General features: G+C 34.7%; 1 protein-coding gene across 5 annotated transcripts; it reads right to left on the reverse strand.

Moving 5' to 3' along the window:
* Positions 1 to 795: 795 nt before the first annotated feature.
* Positions 796 to 22,211, reverse strand: LOC148613222 (ras-related and estrogen-regulated growth inhibitor-like). 5 transcript variants are annotated; one of them, XM_088586488.1, is made up of 5 exons: positions 22,120 to 22,211; positions 14,181 to 14,641; positions 9,632 to 9,688; positions 6,093 to 6,166; positions 796 to 2,036 (listed from the first exon to the last, which is right to left on the reverse strand). In XM_088586488.1, exons 2-5 carry the CDS (start codon positions 14,326 to 14,328, stop codon positions 1,599 to 1,601), a joined length of 717 nt encoding a protein of 238 aa, XP_088442614.1. In that variant the 5' UTR covers positions 14,329 to 14,641; positions 22,120 to 22,211; the 3' UTR covers positions 796 to 1,598. The 5 variants fall into 5 exon arrangements, with proteins under 5 accessions (XP_088442614.1, XP_088442611.1, XP_088442612.1 ...); XM_088586485.1 differs by lacking the exon at positions 22,120 to 22,211 and adding an exon at positions 15,225 to 15,409; XM_088586486.1 differs by lacking the exon at positions 22,120 to 22,211 and adding an exon at positions 14,995 to 15,090.
* Between the last annotated feature and the right edge of the window lie 1,080 nt (positions 22,212 to 23,291).

Here is a 23,291-nt window from a genome sequence, read left to right on the forward strand (position 1 = left end):
ACAATTAACATGTATGCGTCCATTGTGTTGTATAATATAATGGTATAAATGTCATCTATATGACAAATTTACAGTACCATCATATACTTTAAATACATTTCGTAATAAAAATGCATCCGTTTTGTGTGTGTGTGTGTGTGTGTTTCTGGTTCCGTTTTGCTCAAAATCATATCCCTCAAATTAATCCAAGCCTTCAAATGGTGGTGTGACACCTTGTACGTTATTAAAAAAGATCAAATTGCTTACAGTCAGCTTTTGTATAGACATGTTTCTTGCCCTTCATTTCTGAATGGTTTAAGTCTTAGCCTCCAAAAATCAAGCCGGACCTTTGTGGAATAGAATATGGTGGTGTAATATCATAAACATCCATATGCTTGTACCGGAGTTATGTAGTTAATATCTATGACATGAAACGCTGTTTTTGTCCCCCTTTAAAATTTTAACTTAATATTCCAAAACGGTTGGGGCCATTACCCCTAAAATCAAAACCAAACTTTTCGAGGTTTGAAACCGTGTTAAAATATTTTTATAATATCAACTGACAAATACTCTTGCTATCAGACGAAAACCACGTGTCTCTTACTACTACAAAAAGAAACTTCAGACAAAAAAAGAAGACTGTGTGAACCCCCCCACCCCCCACAAAGAGGAGTCAAGGTCGTTTAGAACGTTACACCAGTCGTCAAAACCAACAGGATGTGCAGAACATTAATGGCAAGGGAATACATTTTATAAATAATAAATTGTCACCTAGAAGACGAAATGTATCCGTTTTCTTTACACATTAATCAAAGCAACGATTGAATCTTTATTAACCATCATAACAGGTGTGTAGTAATTATAACAGATTGAAGCGCTGTCGTAATGTAAATTATATTATGTAATTTCAGAAACCTTTGCTTTGTTCTGTAAAAACATATATTCTTCTAAACAATTCTATAGACCATCTTTGACGTAATTCGTGTTATATTCCCTATGGATTTTCAATAGCCAAATGTTTAAGCGTTTAAAGAATGTAACTCTTAACAATTTGTTGTTATACCCGTTGAAAGTGAGACATATAATTTCGTCTCTTTAATCGTTTGTAATGTTGATGGAATGTTGAAAATGCTTTCTAAGGAATTTGAACGGTGAAAAAATGTAATAACACCATAAACCCTTCTGTGCTATATCTGTAGGATGGTCGATTAACATGCGTGGCGCATGCTCAATATACACTTCCACGAGGAAATGTTTCTGTTCTCCACAAGCCTAACCTCGCGAAAGTGTATATTGAGCATGCTAACCATCTAACCACAAAAGGGTCTACATGTACATACGACTTTCACATTCCACATTTACGTCGAATCTGGTGGAAACTGGTTACTTTACGGTAGAAAGAATATCGGATTCGACGGTTACAAGAACCGTAAGAGTTATATGGAAATACGTCACCGAACATTAAAATATCTTAAATGCTTCTGTAATATAGGTATCATTGCAATATCACATGATTTTACGCCTGTTGACCGACCTCGATATAATTCAAGAACTTTTCTGGAACGGAAGTAAATGTGAAAGTCGTATATTGATACTACATGTATACGATATCGGATATGTCATGCGCTTAGTGTACGTTTAGCAGGTGCTTTACCAGATATCACTTTTTGAATTGCCTGTTTAAATTTTACAGAAGAACTCTGTTTTCTTTGTCTACTTTCTTTCACAACTCTAGTCTTCTTTAAATCCCTGACTAAAGTTCTGAATAGATTCGAAATTGAGCCTACGTCTGTCCAATCAGCAGCTGACACCTCGCAAAACTGACAACCAATCTCGTCTGCGAGTTCTGTAGCTTCGTTTTCGGGAACCTGTCTGTCGTGAAGTAAGTCACATTTATTTCCAACAAGAATCCCAATAACAGATGTAGAGTTTTTCACTTGTTCTACATGTCTTTTTAACCGTAAGATTTCGTCGAAACTTTGTCTATCTGTGATTGAGTACACAAACATAAAACAGTCCGCCCAGTAAGCATATCCATCTTTCCATGCATCTTTTGACTGAAAAAAAAAAGGTGTTAAAAGAGAAATAGTACTGAAGTTTTTGGTTAATAAAGCTCAATCTCCGTAGACCTATTACCGCTTCCTGATTTAATAGGTAACGTATCACTCCGCAGGTTGTAAAACAAAATCACAGAGCATACTCATTACAAATCTGCAAAGCTGTTTCCGGAGTACTGTGCATTAAAGAGTGCATTGGGTTGAACATTGAGCGTGAGAGAGGTGTAAAGCGAACTAGTGAAAATGCCCTATGCGCAGGTGATGGAATAAAGTTCTGCATTCAAGTTCATCCCTGAATTCTGCGTTCAGAGTAAAATAGCTCCGAAATAAATGACCAGAAAACGAAGGAATAAGTCTTACTACTACACATGCAAATACAAAACATTTCATCTAAAATTAAGTAGTTCCACAATAAAGATTTTATTTTTGTTTACACCGTCATACGAAAGGACGGACATGCGTTTGAAAATGTAACAAGTGGATAACTTTTGATTTCTGCATGCATGGTATATATATATATATATTTTGTTTTCGTTTTAGGTTCGAATTTCAACCGTGGTATCATTTAATTACTTTTAAAGCCATAATATCAATATATGCACAATCCACTTAAATGTCAATGCTTAAGTATGACAGATTGTAACTTTGTGTCAATATTTACAGATATATCATATTCCTTTTAATCTTAACATGGAATTTAATTTGATTTAACATAAAAACAACAGAGATATTTTTGAGTAATTTATCTCCTTATACATCTGTTTCTATAAAAATGTATTACGGTATCTTAATAACAGTAGTAAAGATGTTCAATTTCAATTGAATATTGTATGTCAAATGATTAAGTCATATTATACAGCTTCGATTCCCATATAAAAAAGCGAAAGACAAGTTGAAACGGAAAACGAATTTAAAAAAGGACGATTATTATCCCTGTTCTTCTATTCTTTGTAAAAGAAATAAAGACAGGGTCGAAGCTAAAGCCAGATTTTATAATTCAAATTACTCACATGCGGTGACAAGTGGTCTGGATCTACATTTTTGTCTCGGAGGAAGACCCACAGGTGAAGCTTCCCAACATTTAATAAAACGATAAAACACAAACAATTCGTCGTCATTCAGAATCTCAATGAGGTCAAGCTGTATTTTTAGTGATAAGTTAAGTAAACCTTACTTAAATTGTGAGTATTTTAACTTGATCTACTGTGAGGTCGGGACGTTGACATATTATAGAATGACCTATCGAGTAACTAAATTCCTTTGATCTCGTTGAAAGGTATAGTATTAAATATGGATGTAAATAGTATAGACGTCTTTTTAAACGTTAAGTTAAAGAAATGCAAAGACACGGTGAAATGTATAGGCGGACAACGAACTCCAGACTACAGATAACTGTACTGTACTATACAAAAGGGGTTACCATGGTGGGAACCGTTCCATCAACAAAAATAATTTTAAAACAAATAAAGAAATATTTTGATACTAATCTATATAATAATTTTACAAGTAGCAAATCACTATCGAATCATTTATATCCCTCCGATTTTTTCTGAAGCCGTAACGTTTTACAGTTACCATAGTGATCATTTATATGTTCTGGGATGCGGGACAGCCAATTAATTGGTCAGTAAGATTATAGTAAAATATTTTTTTTTAATTTTTTTTGTAATTTTTATATTGAACCCTTTCTGTTGAACTTTGAAGAAAATAACACATAGTAAGAATGATCAGTAGAAAATTTCTGTTAAAATCCGAATAATTATAGATATGAAACCTACAAAAGACCGTTAGCGCCATGATTTCTTTAACATTTCCCGATTGATGCGAGACATTTGGCAGTTTGACCTTGATCACTCGGAACTGAGAACTGTCAAGTCGGAAGTAAGAAATGTCGAGTTGAAGTGAGAATGTTTAAGTTGGAAGTGAGAGATGTCAATGCAAAACTGAGAAATGTCAATGTAAAAACTCAGAGATGTCAATGTAAAACTGAGAAATGTCAAGGTACAACTGCTAAACGTCTCGTATTCATTATGGTACAACCAGTCTTTCGTAGGAACGGGTGCTCCTGGTCCATGATCCCAGGTTTTAGTGGAGTCCGAGTTGCTCATAAACTTTTGTTGCTTCGTTTATTTAGTTTATTTTATGTTCTTTGTTGTGTATGTCTGTTTTCCCTGTCTAGTCTTTTCTCTGGATTACATTCTTTTGATTTCCGGTAGAATCTTGGTTCCCTTGATTAATCTACCAAATATTAAAATGCCTGCAGTTATAATAATACTATTGTAGTTGTGGAACTAACACAAAGTTCATGTGGAGGCACCAGAGTGTTTAACGAACTAATATCAATCTGATAAAATTATATACTCAAAACTTAATTTACTGGTATAATATCAATGATATGAATTTGAAATTTTACATCAGACTAAATATAACATGGAAATGACCTTATGCCATGGTCAAAAGGCTTACTTTTATCAAAAGTTCAAAACTATTCTAAATCCTAGCAAAGAAATAAACAAACCTACCACGGCATTCTGGATACGCCATGACGAAAAGTCAAAAAAATTCTTGACAGTATCACCGGTGAGGATCACGAAGTGAGTGTTTTTCATGATTTAACACACAGAATTTTTCAACAATTTTTTCCCCGCCACCCCCCCCCCTTGGATCCCCCGCTATGTTGGTTCTCATTATAACAATGCCTGATTCCTTTGGAGTGTGATACACACATGTACACGTAATATCATAATCAAATGGCTATCAACCGGATAATTTGACCTTCATTTCAGTGTCAACCGAGGTTACTGGTTCCACTCTTCACATTGACTTTAACACCAGTTTGGATCTCTTTTACCCTGGTTATTAAAGGTAAACTCCGAGATTGCATAACGAACTTGATAACGTCCCTTGATCGAGCGCTCGGTAAACAGTCGTAATATTTGTACTAAACAACCAAAGTTATATCAAGGTAATATTTTAATTTGGCACTGCTTGCAAATTTACATTGATACAACATGTTTATTCGATAAAAATAGTTATCAGTTCTAAGTAGGGAACATGTTCAGTAGGTATGAGGAGATATCGATATTTGATAAGGAAGAAAAAAAACGATCGAATTTACCGGTGTTTTACGGGAAGAATGTAATTGAGAAATTGTGTCATACTAACCGACCCTACTTCTATTTAGAAGTCGTTTGGTTCGTCGGTTTTTATTACTTGTATTGTAGCATGTCCTTTCTTTGTGGTTTCTTGACATTTGTCCGTTTTTGTACATGTATATTACAAAAGAATTTCGTACGATAGATTGATTCAAAATAGTGGCATAGGAAATTTCAGATCTGTTTAACTGTTCCTAGCTTGGCTTTTGGTGGATGACTGTTTCATTGGCAATCATACCTCGATCATCTCCTATTTTTATATTAATAGATTTGTATTGGCGTATCGATCAAAAGATTAGTATTGGTGTATCGATAAAAAAAATTTCGATAAAAAAGTTCGAGAGAGACCTACCAAAGCAGTGATAGATTCTGACTACGAAAATCGTCAAAATTCATCAAAAGAATATCAGAAGTATTAATTAATACTAAACAGAAAATAACAAATAAGCAATTTTTTACTGAAACAAAAAATACTCTAGGGGTTTTGACATGGAAAAATATGTCAATTTAAGGGATTTTTCGGTGGGGTAGGGGTACAGTTTTTTCATTTTACCCAACAACCCTAAGTGTTGCCGAAACTCTCTTGGGACCATTGTAAAGCAGAGACATTGGGCTACATAATGACACCTAGACGTGCTTAGTGTGTTCACACATACTGTCCCGAAACATGCATGTATCCTTCAAAACGAAATGCGACTAGCATTAAAAAGTAAGCTCATATCGGTCCCTAAAAGTGATCACATAGTCATGGAAAATGGGAAGATAAATTATCAAGGGTAGGGGGCAACAATTGAGTACTTTTTCGATTATGTACATATATATAATTAAGGGTTTACGCGTATTTGAGATCCTATCATCTCTTCTAATGTACATTGGGGGTATAGCATATTCATGTGCCTACCTGACCAGCTGTGTCCAGAATTTCTAATCGGAACTCCTCGTCATCTATTTTACAAGAACATTTGTAGACTCTTTCTGCAAATAAAAAAAATAAGAAAATTAAATCAAAAACATTGCTCTAATCCAGTGATAATCAAGCATCAATAACAGGCACGGATCCAAGAACTGGCGTACCGGGCGTACGCCCCCCTTTTTTCAGTAGAACAAAAATTTCACCACAAGTTTCACCCCATAATATTTTTTGCCTTGCTTAGCACGACATTTAATTCAATTAACGCCACCTTAACTCAAATCCTATTCACACTATTGCAAATAGAGCAAAATTATTCATTTCACACTAGTGTGAACTGTTACCACGAAAAGTACATGTATATATAATATTTACAGCAGAAGTAAATGACCGTAAGGATGTAGTCAACAACCCCAAGAAATTTAACAACCTGGATTCAAAGCTGCTTATGACTTCAAAACAGATTTCAAATAGACTAACGACTTTTTTAAGTAGCAGTCTATATAAAAATCAGACAGAGAACGAACCATCCATGGCATGTCAGAAACCCAGAAAACTTTTTATTTCTAATTCAGGAACAGTTATAGACCACATTACAAGTCTTTAAGTTAGTCTGTCGTTCGGATGTTACGCTTTACATTGATTTTGTATGAAATTGGCACTTTTTATGGTCGTCATCATGAACTCGTGTATCGTTACGTTGTATCCATCAGCGCCATGAAAACTGATTTGTTAAACGTGTCATAGTTTTGATAGATAGATGACGTCATAGATGACGCTTACCCTACCGATGCATCTGGTCCATGCTCCCAGTTTTTATAGTGGAGTCCGAGTTGCTTATTTGCTTTTTTTACTTTGTATGTATGATTTTAGTTACTTTGTGTCCTTTGTTGTGTATATCTATTTTCCATGTCTGGTCTTAGTCCCTGGGTTACATTCTTTTGATTACCGCTATAACGTTGGTTTCCTTGATTTTTCTTGCAAGAGTTATCGTTCTTGATTTGGGTGGCTTAATTAAGTTAGAGATGAATATATTTCTAAAACGATGCAGATCTGCATCGGGAAAGGGCTATAGTTACGTATAATAATGGCATATGTAAATTTTAAAAGTTCGTTCTGTCAGTTTTATCATCTGTATCATTTACAGTGTCTGATGTTTATATGTATTGGAACTGAAAAAAGGCTTTTAAAGTACTTCTCTTTCTAAGAATCAGGGAAGATGTGTATAAGGTGTAGCACATTTTATTGCATTATCCACGTATTTATACCTTATAACCTCCAGAAATAGCCATCAAAGTGTTAATAAAGTTTGCATTTTAAACATTTTGATATGTCTAATTTATTTGAAATGCCTTATGGAAAAATGGCGGGAAAATTTTTCTGCACTTATTCCCTATACAAACCAGTAAAAAATATCTACGTCACAAAGGCATCAGGGTAAATTTAAATAGCTTTTCGGTTGTTAACTAGATACTCTTGTACTCAATATATGTGAGGCAGTACAGACCAAATTGAGAAACAGCATGTGCCACCCATTGCCTGATTCTTACGCAGAACGGTACTTAAATTACTTTCAAGTACCGGTAACGCCAATGAGGAATCCCAGAGAAAATAGGTACAATGTAAATAATTTAATTGGAAAAAATGTTCGTCTGGAATATCGACTTCATTTCACGAAGACCGATAAATTTTACAGTCAAGATGAAGAAAGCAGAACCAAAGTGTATAACCTTTAACAACAACATAAGCAGGATAGCGATTAACTTGTTAAAAAATCTTACTAAGATCTTTATCTGCCTAAAAAAGCAGTACCGGTGTTGTTAATGGGGTCGAAATGTTATTTGAAGAGATAAGATGAAGTTGATATCACGGCGTCCAGAAGAAAAATGCAGCATATGTTATTTTCCAATCTTAATTCCTTTAAGCAATGCTAATCCATGAGATTGAGAAGTCTCGCTAAAGTTTATTTGATAGGGAATACAACGGAAATGCATATTTAAAAACGACCCATACAACTTTTTGAAGTCGCTAATATTGTTAGCGACTTCTCGCACTTGTAAGTTCAGTACATTACATTCGCATATGATTTGCATAATTATTATATGTTACTACTCCACATTAAGCTACTGATGTTACATGTTTACCGTCATAGCTTCATACTACTAGCTTCATACGAGATCAAAATGTACTTCATAAATATCATACATTTTTGTACATATGTGTTCTATTTGCGTTTTTTTTGTTTTTTTTTTGTGTGTTTTTTTTTTGTTTTTTTGTTTTGCTTGTATAAAAACGGGAAGTTTTCAATTAAAAGATTAAATGATTTCAGTTAGCATTTAACATTACCAAATTTCCGATTCAGACACAGGGGCTCGTTACAATTAACTATATAGGTCATATACATTATCAGGGCCCTGATATATAGCCATAATCTGGTTCCTAATGTGGTTTCCTGGTCAATATCCAATATAAGCGACCCAAAGATTAACCGCACTTCCTGGTAACCAGTTGTTTTGATTGAAAAAAAACATTCGGGTCATTACGGTCATGAAAGGGTAATCATATCAAGGGAACCAAGATTCTAGCGGAAGTCACCCGATTTTAGAGCATATCGCATTTGTGCATCGGATGTTGAAAGCAAACCAAAATCAGTGGCATAGAATATTTGACGATTAGCGACTTTGAAGATTTCAGTCTTCAGATTTAGTTAATCACAGCCTACAACCGAGCATCGCACTTACACATTTTTCTTATGTTTATAAAATCATTGAAAAAAGGTCGCTAACTGAAAGGGCGAGACAGCATAGGTAAACGTTTGTCCATTTTTAAAAAAAATATACATGTATAAATCTTATACAAAAACATCAATTCTAGTATTTTGCTTCATGTATTTTTACTGTCTTAATGACAACTTTCTCAAGTCATCGCAGTATTATTAAATTTAATCCTCCTCAACCCTTTAAGGTGTATGAATGTACCTGTTGTTTCATCCTTTCGATACTTTATCAACATCTTATCAAATTATTACTTGATAAATATTCTCTTAGCAGGACAGCATTGTCTTACTGTCTTTTTGTATCTGCTGCACATGTCATGTTTTGAATTCGAGCGACTATCACATTTTTTCACATTATTATACACGTAGGTGCATGGAAGGCATCTTCAATGCCAATATATTAGGACCACCCCATCCTTTCTGAATCTAAGACCGTGAAGCCGTTACAAACGAGGTTATAAAAAAAACTTTTCAAGTCAATTATGGTTTAACATCCCATGGCAGATATTTCTTGCATTTCAGGAAGATAACTATTGACCAATCGAACAGACCCATGTTTGCAAAAACAAATTCTTTGATGTGACGCGGCCGGGGATCGAACAAAAGACATCACGCATTCGAAGCGAGCACGCTCCCCTGAGACCACCGAGGCGGTTAATCAAGGCAGAAAAACCATTTGTCCACATAGTTCCTCTTTCCACCCCATTCGTTAACAACCCTGTCTATGTGTTATGTCGTGATTAGACTAACTTACCTAAAGTTGGACAATATTCACCGATAAACCTCTTCGTCAGATAACGCACTGTTATTGCTAAAATTGAACAATAAAACTTCTGTAAAAAATTATTTTGCAGTTTAAGAAACAGCATCCGTAACTTAACTTTTATTTAAATCGTTTACATCACACAATATCATACTCAGTGCACAGTAAATACTAGTAATCAATTATACATCATTAACTGATGAACCTTCATTGACCCCTGAAATATAAATACTATGTAAACCTTTACGACTACATAGAGTAGCAACATTTGTAACTAAACTTTCTTCACCCAATAGCCAGAACAGGAAATTATTTCACAAACAATGCTGCTGAGGAAGAGTGTCAGATAAGACAGATTACCTTCATTGCAGCTTTCTACTTCGACAGGCAGAAAATAGAGCAATATCATCTTGACCTGAGTGATTGATCAACTATTCAATCAACCTTTGTCATTTTGGATGAATTTGAGTGATACCGTTTCTATTTCAGTTTCTTTCAATTGTTTGATAAAAACATCTTCAAGATTTTTTGGCTGACAGGAGGTTATTGTGACTTTGATTGACTAATAGTGCAATCTTTAAGTTTGAATCTCTTCACTGTAATCAATTTTCTTTCTTTAACATTCTTGTTCCAATCACTTTCAAATTATTGACAGAAACGCAATTAAAATTGGCAGTGATTTCGACAGCTGCTGGTTTAATCCGAAGTCTTGAAGCAATTATTTATGACAGGAACGGCTGATTCAAATTGAGGCGTATGGTTTGCCTTTAAGTTAAAACGTTTAACTTATTTATGGTAAAGCATGCAATTTTATATCGCAAACACTCAATGCAAAATAAATCTTTCATGAAATTTCCTGATCTAGTTTTTTCAGTTAAAATTCCCTACCAACATGTGGGTACTTTAGTGTAATTACCTGACCTACTTTCTACTAGGGCTACATGTAGGTACTTAGGTGAAATTACCTACCCTACATGTAGGTACTTTAGTGTAATTACCTGTTCTACATGTAGGTACTGCGGTGTAATTACCTGTACTGCATGTTGGATCTTCGGTGTAATTACCTATACTACATTTTGGATCTTCGGTGTAATTACCTATACTACATGTAGGTTCTTCGATGTAGTTGCATGACAAATACTTCTTTCATTATACTACCTGACCTACATGTAGGTTCTTCGGTGTAATTACCTGTACTACATGTAGGTTCTTCGATGCAATTACCTGTGCTACATGTAGGTTCTTCGGTGTAGTTGCATGTGATACACCTCTTCCATTTAACTATCTGACCTACATGTAGGTTTTTCGGAAATTACGTGATCTAGGTTTTTCAGTTTGGCTACCTGACCTACATGTAGGTTCTTCGGTGTAGTTGGATGTGAAACACTTCTTCCATTTAACTACCTGACCTGAATGTAGGTTTTTCGGTGAAATTACGTGACCTAGGTTTTTCAGTTTAACTACTTGACCTACATGTAGGTTCTTCGGTTTTATTAGTTGACCTTTCAAATTGCCTTTATTTAAAATCTAATAATCTAAAATTACATCAACTTGTTTTTTTGTATGAACCTCCCTAATTTATTTCTTTATTTCTCCTCTTCTTCTTTATCGAGTTTTTAGTTAGTTGCATGTAGTTAGTCAACATATTTCCAAAAAAGCGGACAAATATAAATTTCTTAATTTCCCTTTGGCTCCTGCGTATGGAGTGTTCATATCAAAACTCATACGTTACGCCAGAGCTTGCCGAAACTACGCAGACTTTTTGTATCGCGCTAGAACTCTAACAAATAGGCTTCTGGAACAGGGTTATGTTGCTACAAGATTGAAGTCATCACTTCAGAAGTTTTATGGTCGTAATCATGAACTCATGGATCCTTATGATGTATCCATCTGCACCATGAAAACTGATTTATTCAACGGGTCATAGTTTACCTTTCCTCGTTTGTCTACCTCGGACTTGACTTTATATGAGCAACTCGGCGGGTGTTTCTACAAAAGCAGAGGACGCTTACCCTACCGGTGCACCTGGTCCATGCTTCCAGTTTTTAGTGTTTTTAGAGTCCGAGTTGCTCATTTACTTTTGTTACTTCGTATGTATAATTTTAGTTACTTTATGTTCTTCGTTGTGAGTATCTGTTTTCCATGTCTGGTCTTTGTCCCTGGATTACATTCTTTTGATTACCGCTATAACCTTGGTTCCCTTGATTACTCTTAACAGAAAGATACGATATTTTGTTATGTCCTTAAATGGTGAATAGGGGAATAGATTAAGCCCTGGTCCAGAACTTTTAAGCCCTAGTAGTATATTGCAGGGTTGTGACCTACATCTACTGAGTTTCCACTTACATGTAGTAGTTGGTCCAACTTTGAAATTCAGTTTAGTTTACTTATTATTAATTTTCCCCGACATAATTTCACGTTTTTATTTCACTCAGTCTTCTTTCGAGCGCCAAAAACCATTTATTTTAAAACATTCAAAATGTTAAAATGACTTTGCACTTGTTGGACATTTTATGAACAACTCGGCTGGTGTATTTTTTTAAAGCAGAGGACGCTTACCCTACTAGTGCACCTGGTCCATGCTCTCATTGTTTATGGTGGGTCCGAGTTGCTCATTTGCTTTTTTTTTCTGTGTTTTTACACATGAGCTTGCTTTCACTACCAAATATGCAGTCCACTATCCGTGGTTAATTACTAGATGGGCTGCAAGCCCCTGTGGTTGGTACGTGCTTATTGCATGTTTAGTGTTGTGCGTGTCTGTTTTTCCTGTCTGGTTTTTATCTTTGGATTTGTTCTGATTTCTGCTCGAATCTTGAATTGGTTTCTTCCACCAGATTTTGATTTCATTATGAGAGATTCTTTTTATTTTCATGTGCTATTTCTATATTATTTCAATTAGATAAACTATACAAGGTAATTTACTCCATACACAAGATTCTTACGTAAGGTGACCGCTTGAAAAACAACGGTTAAAGCGAAATCCTTAAACCAAAATCCACGACAAAAAAGACAAAAAGTCAAGAAAATAGAGACAGGAACAGGAAACGATACACAGCTACTTTATCATTATTATACAACCCGATACCGGTACGTAAATAAGTTTTTTGTGCCTATCTCAATTACACCAGAAGCTCCTTTTATGACCATGATTTTACTGACCTTGTGTCGTCATTCAGTACAGGTTAAAGGTCCTGTAGCTAATAATCATGCAAATTCTGTAATATATCATACACCCCAAAAAGGCTACACATTTTTATTTTTGTTACAAAGTTGCTTTATACACATATGGGTCTATATAATGAAATGTATAATCATTCATTCCAATCTGTCTGCTTTTAGGAGATGATTCACGTTGAAAATTGAATAGTTTCTACTGTACTTTGGTGTCATTTATAGAGTTGTCGCCCTTTATTTTGAATTCTAAAGTGCATTCTATATAATTTACATCTCTTATGATCAAGGGTTTTATGAAAATTCACGTATTTTCTGTTGACTTTTAAGCATTTTAAACAAAATATCAAACATAAAAATATATAGGCTTTCCAACCATGTATCACATTTTGCATTGAGGGCTACTTAAACTGTTGATCTTGCGTGATTCTGAATGGTGTTTATATATATATATATTTAGGTTATAATGTGATGGCCATACAGAATCATTATATTTGTCGTTTAGGGGGCCAGTCCAACTCCGGGTATAAGAAAGGATAAGGTACGATAAAGATCGTATTTGCTCCCTCCCCCCATACTAAGAAAAAATAAGTTTGAAGTAAATAACAAAAATGCGTAATGCACTGTTTATTGGTTGATAAAATTGCTTCGAAATGGTTTTCAGTTTTCTCGATTACATCAATTTTCAGTTTTACGGAATATCTAATATCTGCCCAAAAACAACAAAACGGGGGAATTGCCAATTTTCAATGTTGCTATTGTTATTTCCAAAAGTCCCCACCAGCCTGGCTCAAGAATATCTTGACCAATTTGGACAATGTGGCATTAAGAAATCATAAACATTAATTTGGGGTAGTTGGCGGAGGCACTCAAAAATTGCAAAAATGTTAAAAAAGTGTCAAAAATTCCGGAATATTTGTCAGACATACACCCCTTGTGTCCCTTGTATACACTCCAAAACGTTAGCTGTTGAAAGAGTATTCAGGGGACCCAGGATTCCAGCGGAAATCAAAATAATATAATCCAAGGACAAAGACCAGACATGGAAACAGACATACACAACAAAGAACATTAAACAACTAAAATAATACATACAAAGTAACAAAAGTAAATGAGCAACTCGGACTCCACTAAAAATTGGGAGCATGGATCATGTGCACCGGAAGAGTAAGCGTCGTTAGCTTTTCTAGAAACAACCGCCGAGTTGCTCATATGAAGTCAAGTCTAGAACTAAATGGAATAATGATAAGCCTTATAAAATTCAATGCCCAATCCAAGAGATACAAATCCTTTAAAATGAAGGAATGACCGGTCGCTTTTAGGTGAAATACACATGTAAGTCTTTAGTGGATAATTTTTATTGTCTTACCTGTCTTCCCGACACCTGCACATCCGACGACGGCAATTTTACAAGCATCCTTATCAGTTCCGTTCGGTCTTTTATTCGAACCATTAGGCGTCATCCACACATCCCTGTCCGTCCCGTTAAAGCCTCTCCGAGAACCGTTTCCAGACATCTATCACTAATTACGACGTCACTTAAGTTGCAAAAAGTATATATTTTTAAGACGAAGAGACAATTCTTATCATTGTGATTGATTTATTCGTTATGGTGCGATTTTAAAATCCATATAACAATATAAAACAGAAGAATATTCCTGCCAAATGCTTTTATTATTTGGTTCCGTCTAATACTATTCACGATTTTCAGAATTTCGATGTGCTTCACAATAAAGCGTTTATCTCGCTCTTTTTCGTCGTATTGAGTACTACAATTCCTTAATATTATTCCTATACTTAAGCTGGTTAGAAACAATCAAGAATCTTTTTCTGTAAAAGAAATTTCACAAAAATAAAAGTTATTATGGAGACTGTCTGTGTCCAAACGTATTAGACAACATCGTAAATATCAACACTAACAAAAATGCACAAGTAAATAATGACTAATCGAACCGGAAATAAAGTTTAACAAAAAAGAGACCTCCGCGGTCACATTCGAGATCAGATAACATTTCTGCGGTAACGAACTTGATGAAGATATCGTTAAACTCGCACCTGTAATCACCTTGATCAAAAACATCTGATAAGACCTGAAAAGAAAATATAGGTGAAAAATTCTTTGTGTATTCGGTTACGTCGATATTTTAATAGCACTACAAAACACAAAATCCACTTATGCTTACTTTGTTTTTCCAATCCGCGTCAAAACACACTTAAATAGAAATCTTCTAACTTCACAACGAACCAACTTGGAGTTTTTCGGAAGTCAATGGCCTCAACTTAAAAAAAACGAGCCTTTCATTAGTACGAAAATATTGTCATTGAAATCGTTTCTAAAAAGTCGTAGGACAGTATAGTGCTTCATAACCGAAGTCCACCTAGGCAAACAAGAAAATCTTTAAATGCAACATACCTTATTCCATAGATTAGAAAAGCTAATTATAAAATCCAGAAAAAAAGAATATCACAAGGGTAACAATAAGTTAAAAAGCTGTCTGAAGCCGAGGACAAATATTTAAATCAAGAACTTTTTTATCCAAAGTCGAACCGCAAAATATTCGCAGGATTACCCTAGTAGAATATTGCAAAATAATCCCCGTTTCTATTCAAATCATGAGTGAGGTATATTTACCTAGTGTTAAGTTCGAACAACGACAATTTGACGGTTAATTTCATGGACAAGATAGGTCTGCCTTTATGCTTACCAAAGATAACACTCTGATCCCAGCAATTAATCATTTTTCACATTTATTAGTTGCTATATGTTAACTCATTTAAACTATCGAGGTTGATAAATATTAAACAGCTACGAGAATTATAATTCAATATTTCATTTAATAGCATAGATATGATGTTATGTAATTGGTGATTGGCTGGGGCGGCTCCAGTATTTCGGGGGGGGGGGAGCAGATCTACCCGGTAATTTGTTAAAGTCCTGATAAAAAAATTTAGGGTAGGTGCATATGCCCGGCACGCCTGTCCTCGGATCTGTGCCTGATCGACATAACGGTGAAAGAACTGGTACAGTGATACCTGTTTAAACCGAACCCCATTTAGGACTTAAAGATTTCTTCGGTTAATGTACAAAAATGAAGTTGTTTGTTTTATGCAGGTTAAAACTATTGTAAACAACTCTAAAAGCACGAACAAACACGAAATCACCATTTTAATTTAAACGGAGAAATAATTTGCTTTTTCTGTAAAATGTGTGTTTAAATTTTCTGAAATATGCAAGTAAAAAGTTTAACCCTTCGCTGTTATCTGTAAATTAAACAGACACAAAGAATAACATTTTTCTAAGAATCAGGCAAAATGTTTTTGTAACTCGTGGAGAAAAAAATGCAAAGATGTTACTGCAATATTCAAGTATATATATTCCGTAACCTCCACAAAAAACATCAAAGTTTTTGCAAAAGCCTTTTTTAGTAATAGATAGCTGAAATCTATTTGAAATGCACTGTTGGAAATGGTAGGGTATTTTTCCCGCATTTCCCCCTAAATAGGCAGTCAAAGAGTAATCAAGGGAACCAAGATTATAGCGGTAATCAGAAGAATGTAGTTCAGGGACAGAGACCAGACATGGAAAATAGACACACACAAAAAAGAACACGAAGTAACTAAAATCATACATACAAAGTAAAAAAAGCAAATGAGCAACTCGGACTCCACTAAAAACTGGGAGCATGGACCAGGTGCACCGGCAGGGTAAGCGTCCTCTGCTTTTCTAGAAACAACCGCCGACTTGCTCATAACAAGTCAAGTCCGGAGTAGACGAATGAAGAAAGGAAAACTATGACACGTTGAGTAAATCAGTTTTCATGTAAAGTGTCTTCAGAGTATGTCTAGTTTATACGGGGTTATCGGTTTATCAAATCGGTTCGTATCACACATCGTATTTATCGTTTTAATCTCGTACAATGCTTAAGGACGGAAACCCCTATCACTATATATCAACCAATTTGCAAGGGGGAGGAGGTATAAAAGTTACTAAGAAGGACAAATGATAGACATGTAGATACATAATAGATTCTACTTCAGTCTCGAGGGGATTTCAAGATTTCTCTCCCGTGCAGGTCCGGGTGTTAAAAAAATAGACCTGCAGCAGCGCTAAGCTTGTCGTAAAAGGCGACTCAATAGTGCTCAGGAATCTAGCCGGGGGCTAGGCGCTCTGCCCACAGAGCAACTGGGATGTGTGCCCCAGGTGGTTGAATGGGGTGCCCCTGGTATGTTACATGCTGGGGTTGTCAGGATATAATACGGAAAACCTGGCCGCAAACCATAGTGGTGCACCGTGTTGGGAAAGACGTCACGTTCCTCGCACGTTAAAGAACCCTGCTGTTGTATTCGATAGGTGTAGGAACCTTTGCGCTCCGCCACAGGAGGCTAAATTGCCCGACCTTACCCATCCCTCCCTTTTTCTAGTGGCAATCAAAATTTTTCGACCCTATTATCCTTGTGTCACATCCCTTTTTTCATATCATCATCATTTCATGTTCATTTTATCATCCATTTCATGTTCATTGTCTGAATATAGCTGAAATATTGCTGCTCGGACGGTAAACCCCAACAATCAATCAATCAACCACTCGAGATAGTTAGTTTAGATTTCAACTCACGAGCTTCAGTAATTGGGTTAAATTCAAAATTTAACTATTGAAACATGGTATGAAAAAAACCACCGTTTTGATAGTGTAATTTGACTATTTGCACAATCAGAATCAAGGAAGAGATACACGATTTTCCATATCATGTTGGCCCATTGGGGTACAATTTCATTGAAATGCACTGAAAATGAACACTTTATGGGCAGAAAACTCTGTCAAAAACCTCATTTTTTCTAAGATTCTATTGAAAAATTTCTGGGCAAAGCCAGTGATGCAGAGATCAAATAATGGTCTTTTCAAATAGAGAAAGCATCCTTGAGTGATATTTTATCGTCAGATCGGTAAGGTTTTGACATGCATGTTTCTGATTTTTCCCATTTTGCCTGATTCTTACAAAAACTTACACTTAAAACTTATAATTGAAAATACGCCATTTATTCTTTGTCCAACCAAAAAGATGAATATGGACAATAAGTCAAAGAGACAACAACTCTATCGGGAGGGAAAGTGTCAGCTCAAGGCCACCAATGGGTCTTCAATAAACGACGAGGAAACCCCAACACCACAAGGCAGGTTGCAACAAAACAAAAGCATTAACAGGTACAACGGAATTGTTGCCCTTATAGACTCTAGCAAAATAAAAGTATTTTGAAACAAGTTGGACATAGGTTTTCCACATTTCAAATTATTGATGTTTCTACAATTCCTGAAAACCCGGATGTTTCTATAGTCCTAAAAACCCGGTCTGTACCACCTAGAGTACTTTTATATTTTTTTCAGAACTGAATCGATTACGTCATAACGTTCGATACACTTTCTGAGAAAATACACATTCTTTAGAATTTCAAAAATATGTCAGGTATACCTCGGAAACGTTATCACCAATTTGATCTGATCGGTTTGTTTGAACATGTAAACTCCCACACAGCTAATCTAATTAAATGCGATGTTAAAATTAACAGAAACTGTTTTCTAATAACTTAATATCTTCATGGTAATTGCTAACTATGCGTCTTGAAAACCACAATGAAATTAAATTTTTCACGTATAATTAAACGACTCCAAGCACGTCGGGCAACTCTCGTTAACCAAGATATCATTTCCATGTATGAAGAGATGGTTCTCTTTGATAGTACCCCTTTCTTTAAGTACTTTTCCGTCTAAAAATCAGGCAGAATATATATAAATAGGGTGTGACACATGGAAGAAAAAGAGACCAAATTTAGAAAAAAAAATATACCTCTCATTGCCCGATTCTTACACAGAATTGTACTTAACACCTTACTGACAAGTTGTCTTATCTAAGTGATGTTCATGCCTACTGTTTATATCAATAGGAGTAGTCAGGTGTTCGTATCTTAAGGGCCATTAAATTTGTGTAACACTGAAATGAGATTTGATAGGAGAGGTTATTTTTATTATAGTTTCATTCATATAAAATGAGATTCGGGACGAATATATCGCTACGAACATTGCGTTTTACAGCAGGATATTGTTGAACTTGCGCAGCTTTAACTAGTACGAAACCATAAAACACCGAATGTTTAACTATAAATATTTTATTTGATTTGTAACCAGCCTTTTGATTGATTGGTTTTCATTGGCCAATACAGGTAATGATTTACCATTGTGATGCCATAAACGTCGATTAGAATGCTGTCGATTCAAAAGACCAAACTTAAAAACTTGAATAGAAGTTAAATTATTATAAAGAGTGCATTTTGTTTATCAAGTTCTGCTAAATTGTGGAAAACTTAGTAGTAATACGTTAAATTGTGCTTAAGCATTTTTGTCTGCACGAAGCGTTCACTGCCCCTATAGGAACTTTGTTATACACCATGCTTGGACAAAAATGACAACCCTGAAACAGGTTTTATTGTATGTTGCTTGGCTTTTAGTGGATGACTGTCTCATTGGCAATCATACCACATGGTCTAAATGTTTGAAAAAAAGTCATCGGTAAACGTGAATACGTTCTCGTTGATATATCTAATATTTAAGTGGCAGTCTATGAAAATCAGACAGGATGTGATTCATGCATATCAAAAACCCACCAAATTCAGTTTTATTTTTTGTTCAGAAATCATTATAAGCCAGTCGATATTAGTTTTTCATTTGGAGGTGCGAAATTAGCACTTTACAAGAGTTATCGTTCTTGATTTGATTTTGATTTGGTTGATTTTAGTGGGAGGTTAAAGTTTTCTCAAAAGTCCAGATCTAAATACAAAAAGGACTATTGTCACGTAAAAGTACAGCATATGTGGACAAAAAAAATGAAAAATAACATCGTCTGATCCACCATTGGTTTTTTTCTACACCATGAATCACCTTACCTAGTGACTGGTACTTATAGGTGTTCAATTCGATCAATGATTTTGGTGTGCTTGGCGTTAGATAACAGTGTACTATCACGCCTTCCCCCTACCCCCAATTGCATAGTGGTGAGCGTTTTTTGTCAATGCTGTATATATTTGGTACCCCCGTTACGCAGAATGATGCATATGTCGTATTCAGTACTCCTCCTATACAACAGAAGGAATTAAATTCACAGCTTATGTATGAAATATTGCATGGAAATGTGCACTTTTATTTAGTTTTGATCTAATTATGAATGGGGGTTTCTAGAGCAAAACAATGAACTTTGAACCTTTTATGAAGATAAGGTTCCCGTCTCTCCGTTACTCCACGCACACCTCTGAATTGAATCGATTGTAACTTCGTTTACAAATTTCAATTATCATTGCGTATTTCATATTTCAGATTTAGATTCAAACCAATTATCGTATCATGTAGGCCAAGAGGCCAATATTTTCAAGTAAAGGAGCGGATGATCAATTTAGTGAGCATTGCACACAGTTTTTACAGTTTTTACAGTTTTTTCTATATTTTTCTGTCTTTTTAGTTATGACTTCATATTGTATTTTGTTTTCCTGTTTTGTTTTCGTTTTTATTGTCTTAACTATGATATACAATGTTTTATTGTTTTCACCCTGAACTTTATTAAATCAAACACATCGTTTACAAATACATGTAAATGCAAATTTCATTTAAATCACTGCTCAAAAGTTGTTTAGAAATGATAAAACTAAAGATAGATATCAAACAGATTGAAAACAGCTTTATTTGTTTTATCATTTGAACAAAAAGACTCTCAAAAGCGTTAACAAGTTCATTTATAAAGATGTAAAATATGATAGACGCAACTCTATGCAAAAGAAAATTAAATAATTATGCAAAAAGCTACCTAGAGAAAGGAAAGATCGTGTTTAATGGGCTAAATGAAGATAAATGGAAAAGATACGTCAGAATCGTGGTAGAACTTAATTTTACATATGATGCATAGAACAAGTTGAGTAGCCGTAGGGGTCATCCCAAAAGAACGGGAACAAAGAACGGATATGGTGAAACCCAACAAATGCGCAGGCGTATATAACCGAAGTTCAAAAAGTAATTATTTTCAGAGATCAAAGTTTTTTTCAACTAGATTTAGTGCAAACACACCTTTAAGTAAACTCCGAAAGGCCAAACAGAAAAAGTGAGAATACTCATTGTGTCAGAATAGTAACATGCACAAGGCTTTATTTGACAACAGATTTCAGATTAATACTCAGTTAATGATTGATCAACGAGAAATGATTAAATTCGGCCGGTTTTTCTCACTAAAACAAATTATGTTTAAAAAAATTTGTTCGATGTACAGTGTAAGTATATCTATATTGGTTTTATCTTGATATGAAATGGGTTAATTTAACTTTTCATATTATGAGACGACCGCCTTAGAATTTTAATTGCATTTTGTAGCTTAAATTAATAAGAACACTTGTTTTGATTTATAAGTCGACAAGGTCGTCATCTTATTTTCATAACAATTAATCCAGCCTCATACGTGAAAAAGGAACCAAACAGTACTTGATATCGATATTTTAACAGCCCTTAAAATGTTTCAATACCTTTTGATAAACACACATTATACCGTCTATTGAAATTCAGATGGTTTCCCTTTGTATTTTGATTGCGTGTATGCAAATGCCGATTTTACATTTTCAGTACAGATATGAAAAAATGATGTTGATAAATTTCCCGTTGTCACAAATTATATAATTATACATATTTTTCAGTAATTTTGCACCAGCAGTATTAATGATTCAAAATTGATTTTGTAAAAATCCAGTTTCAATAGTTATTTAAGTCTCACCACGTACATTCAAGTAACTTAACATTTTCACTGTAAAACATGAAATACTTTTTTTATCCCTCGTCGTTCATTGAAGACCAATGGGTGTCCTTGGCCGACATTTTCAAGGTGGGGTTATTGTTATCATACCTATTCCAGTTATACTTAAGAAGAACAGGTACAAAGTACACATTAAAAATAGAATCTTTTAACAGAATTGAGCACCACAAAACCCTGAAAACTACGTCATAATGTCGTATAGACAAAGTTTCAATCATGCGAAGACTTGAAACAAGGTAGTGTGTGTATAACACGAACCCTTAACCTTGTTTTACTTATTTCTGGAGTACGTATTTTTGAATATCACAAGAAATATTTTACTTGGTGATTCGATTCTTTCTTTTTTTTTTATCTTATTGCTAAGATCAAAAGGTATTAAAGGACAATAAACGCTTCATGAATCTGCCAAGCTTTAACGAAAAAGTTACATTAAATGTTTTTACAATCCAATATATCAAACTTGTGCATACCTGGAATTTCTATCAAACTGTTGTACCGCCATCAGCTGTGGTGTTTCTTTGCTAAATACCTTTGGGATTGTCTTATCTCTGTGGATAATTCATAGCAGTTCAGTGCCTGATAAAGCCCTATTACTGGTATTATTTCTGATTCCACCCTAGAATTGTATGCTAGATTAGAAATCGGACTGGTGGTAAATTAGTTAAAGATAAATAGATGAGTTTAGGTATTTAATTCGATATCGTTAATCAAATTCCTCTATGATTTATTTAATTACATGTCTTTGTAAGAGTCAGTCAGGATTCGCATTAAAGAATTCAAATAACAAGTCGGATAGTATGGCAGAGATAAATGTTTTTTTTTAAATTTTGAACATTATTAAAAAGGACGATAATATTTTCAGCGCATTTGAATGTTTTTGCAAGAAGATACAGTACCGTTCTTCATTCCACATTTGCCTTAGGTATATTGTAATAATTTCTAGAGTAAATTAAGGAGGTAGATCTAGGGTAAGGGACACAACTGTTACAAATCATTCGAACATCTATTTGCAACATTTTACATCAATCTCATGTAAGCGCCAAAGTAACTTGGACTGATTTCATTCTGTTTCAAATGAAAACTTGATAGGCATGGTGAAATTTAATATGATGCAAGCATATCACTGATCTCAAGAGTTATGTCCCTTACTCTAGGTGATGACGATATCATAATTCCTCACAAATCTATCTTGATGTGTCTGTTGAAAGGGAAAAAGATGAAATGTAGTGTGTTGATGTTTAATGTTGTTATACAGTGAAACATGTCTAAACAGAACCCGTTTTTGACTTTAGAATTGGTTCGGTTATGACAGATGTTCTGTTTACCAAGGTTCAAAATACATTTATGTTCTTCGTTGTGTATGTCTGTTTTCCATGTCTGGTCTTTGTCCCTGGATTACATTCTTTTGATTACCGCTATAACCTTGGTTCCCTTGATTACTCTTTCAAATTGATATAAGGGGACTTTAAATAGTGTCTGGTTTAGACAATGTTTTGGATTATTCAGGGTTCAGTGTTGACAGGTTTCACTGTATATATTGTTGCAAACTATTTGATTTTTTTTCAAATGATCTACGCATATTTACATTAGAATACAATTAAGGTAGATACTTTAACTGTAACTGTAACATACATGCTGAAAA

Source organism: Perna viridis, chromosome 6 (genome assembly GCF_037379345.1).
Source record: "Perna viridis isolate PV_CMFRI_1.1 ecotype Kerala chromosome 6, ASM3737934v1, whole genome shotgun sequence".
Classification (NCBI taxonomy): domain Eukaryota; kingdom Metazoa; phylum Mollusca; class Bivalvia; order Mytilida; family Mytilidae; genus Perna; species Perna viridis.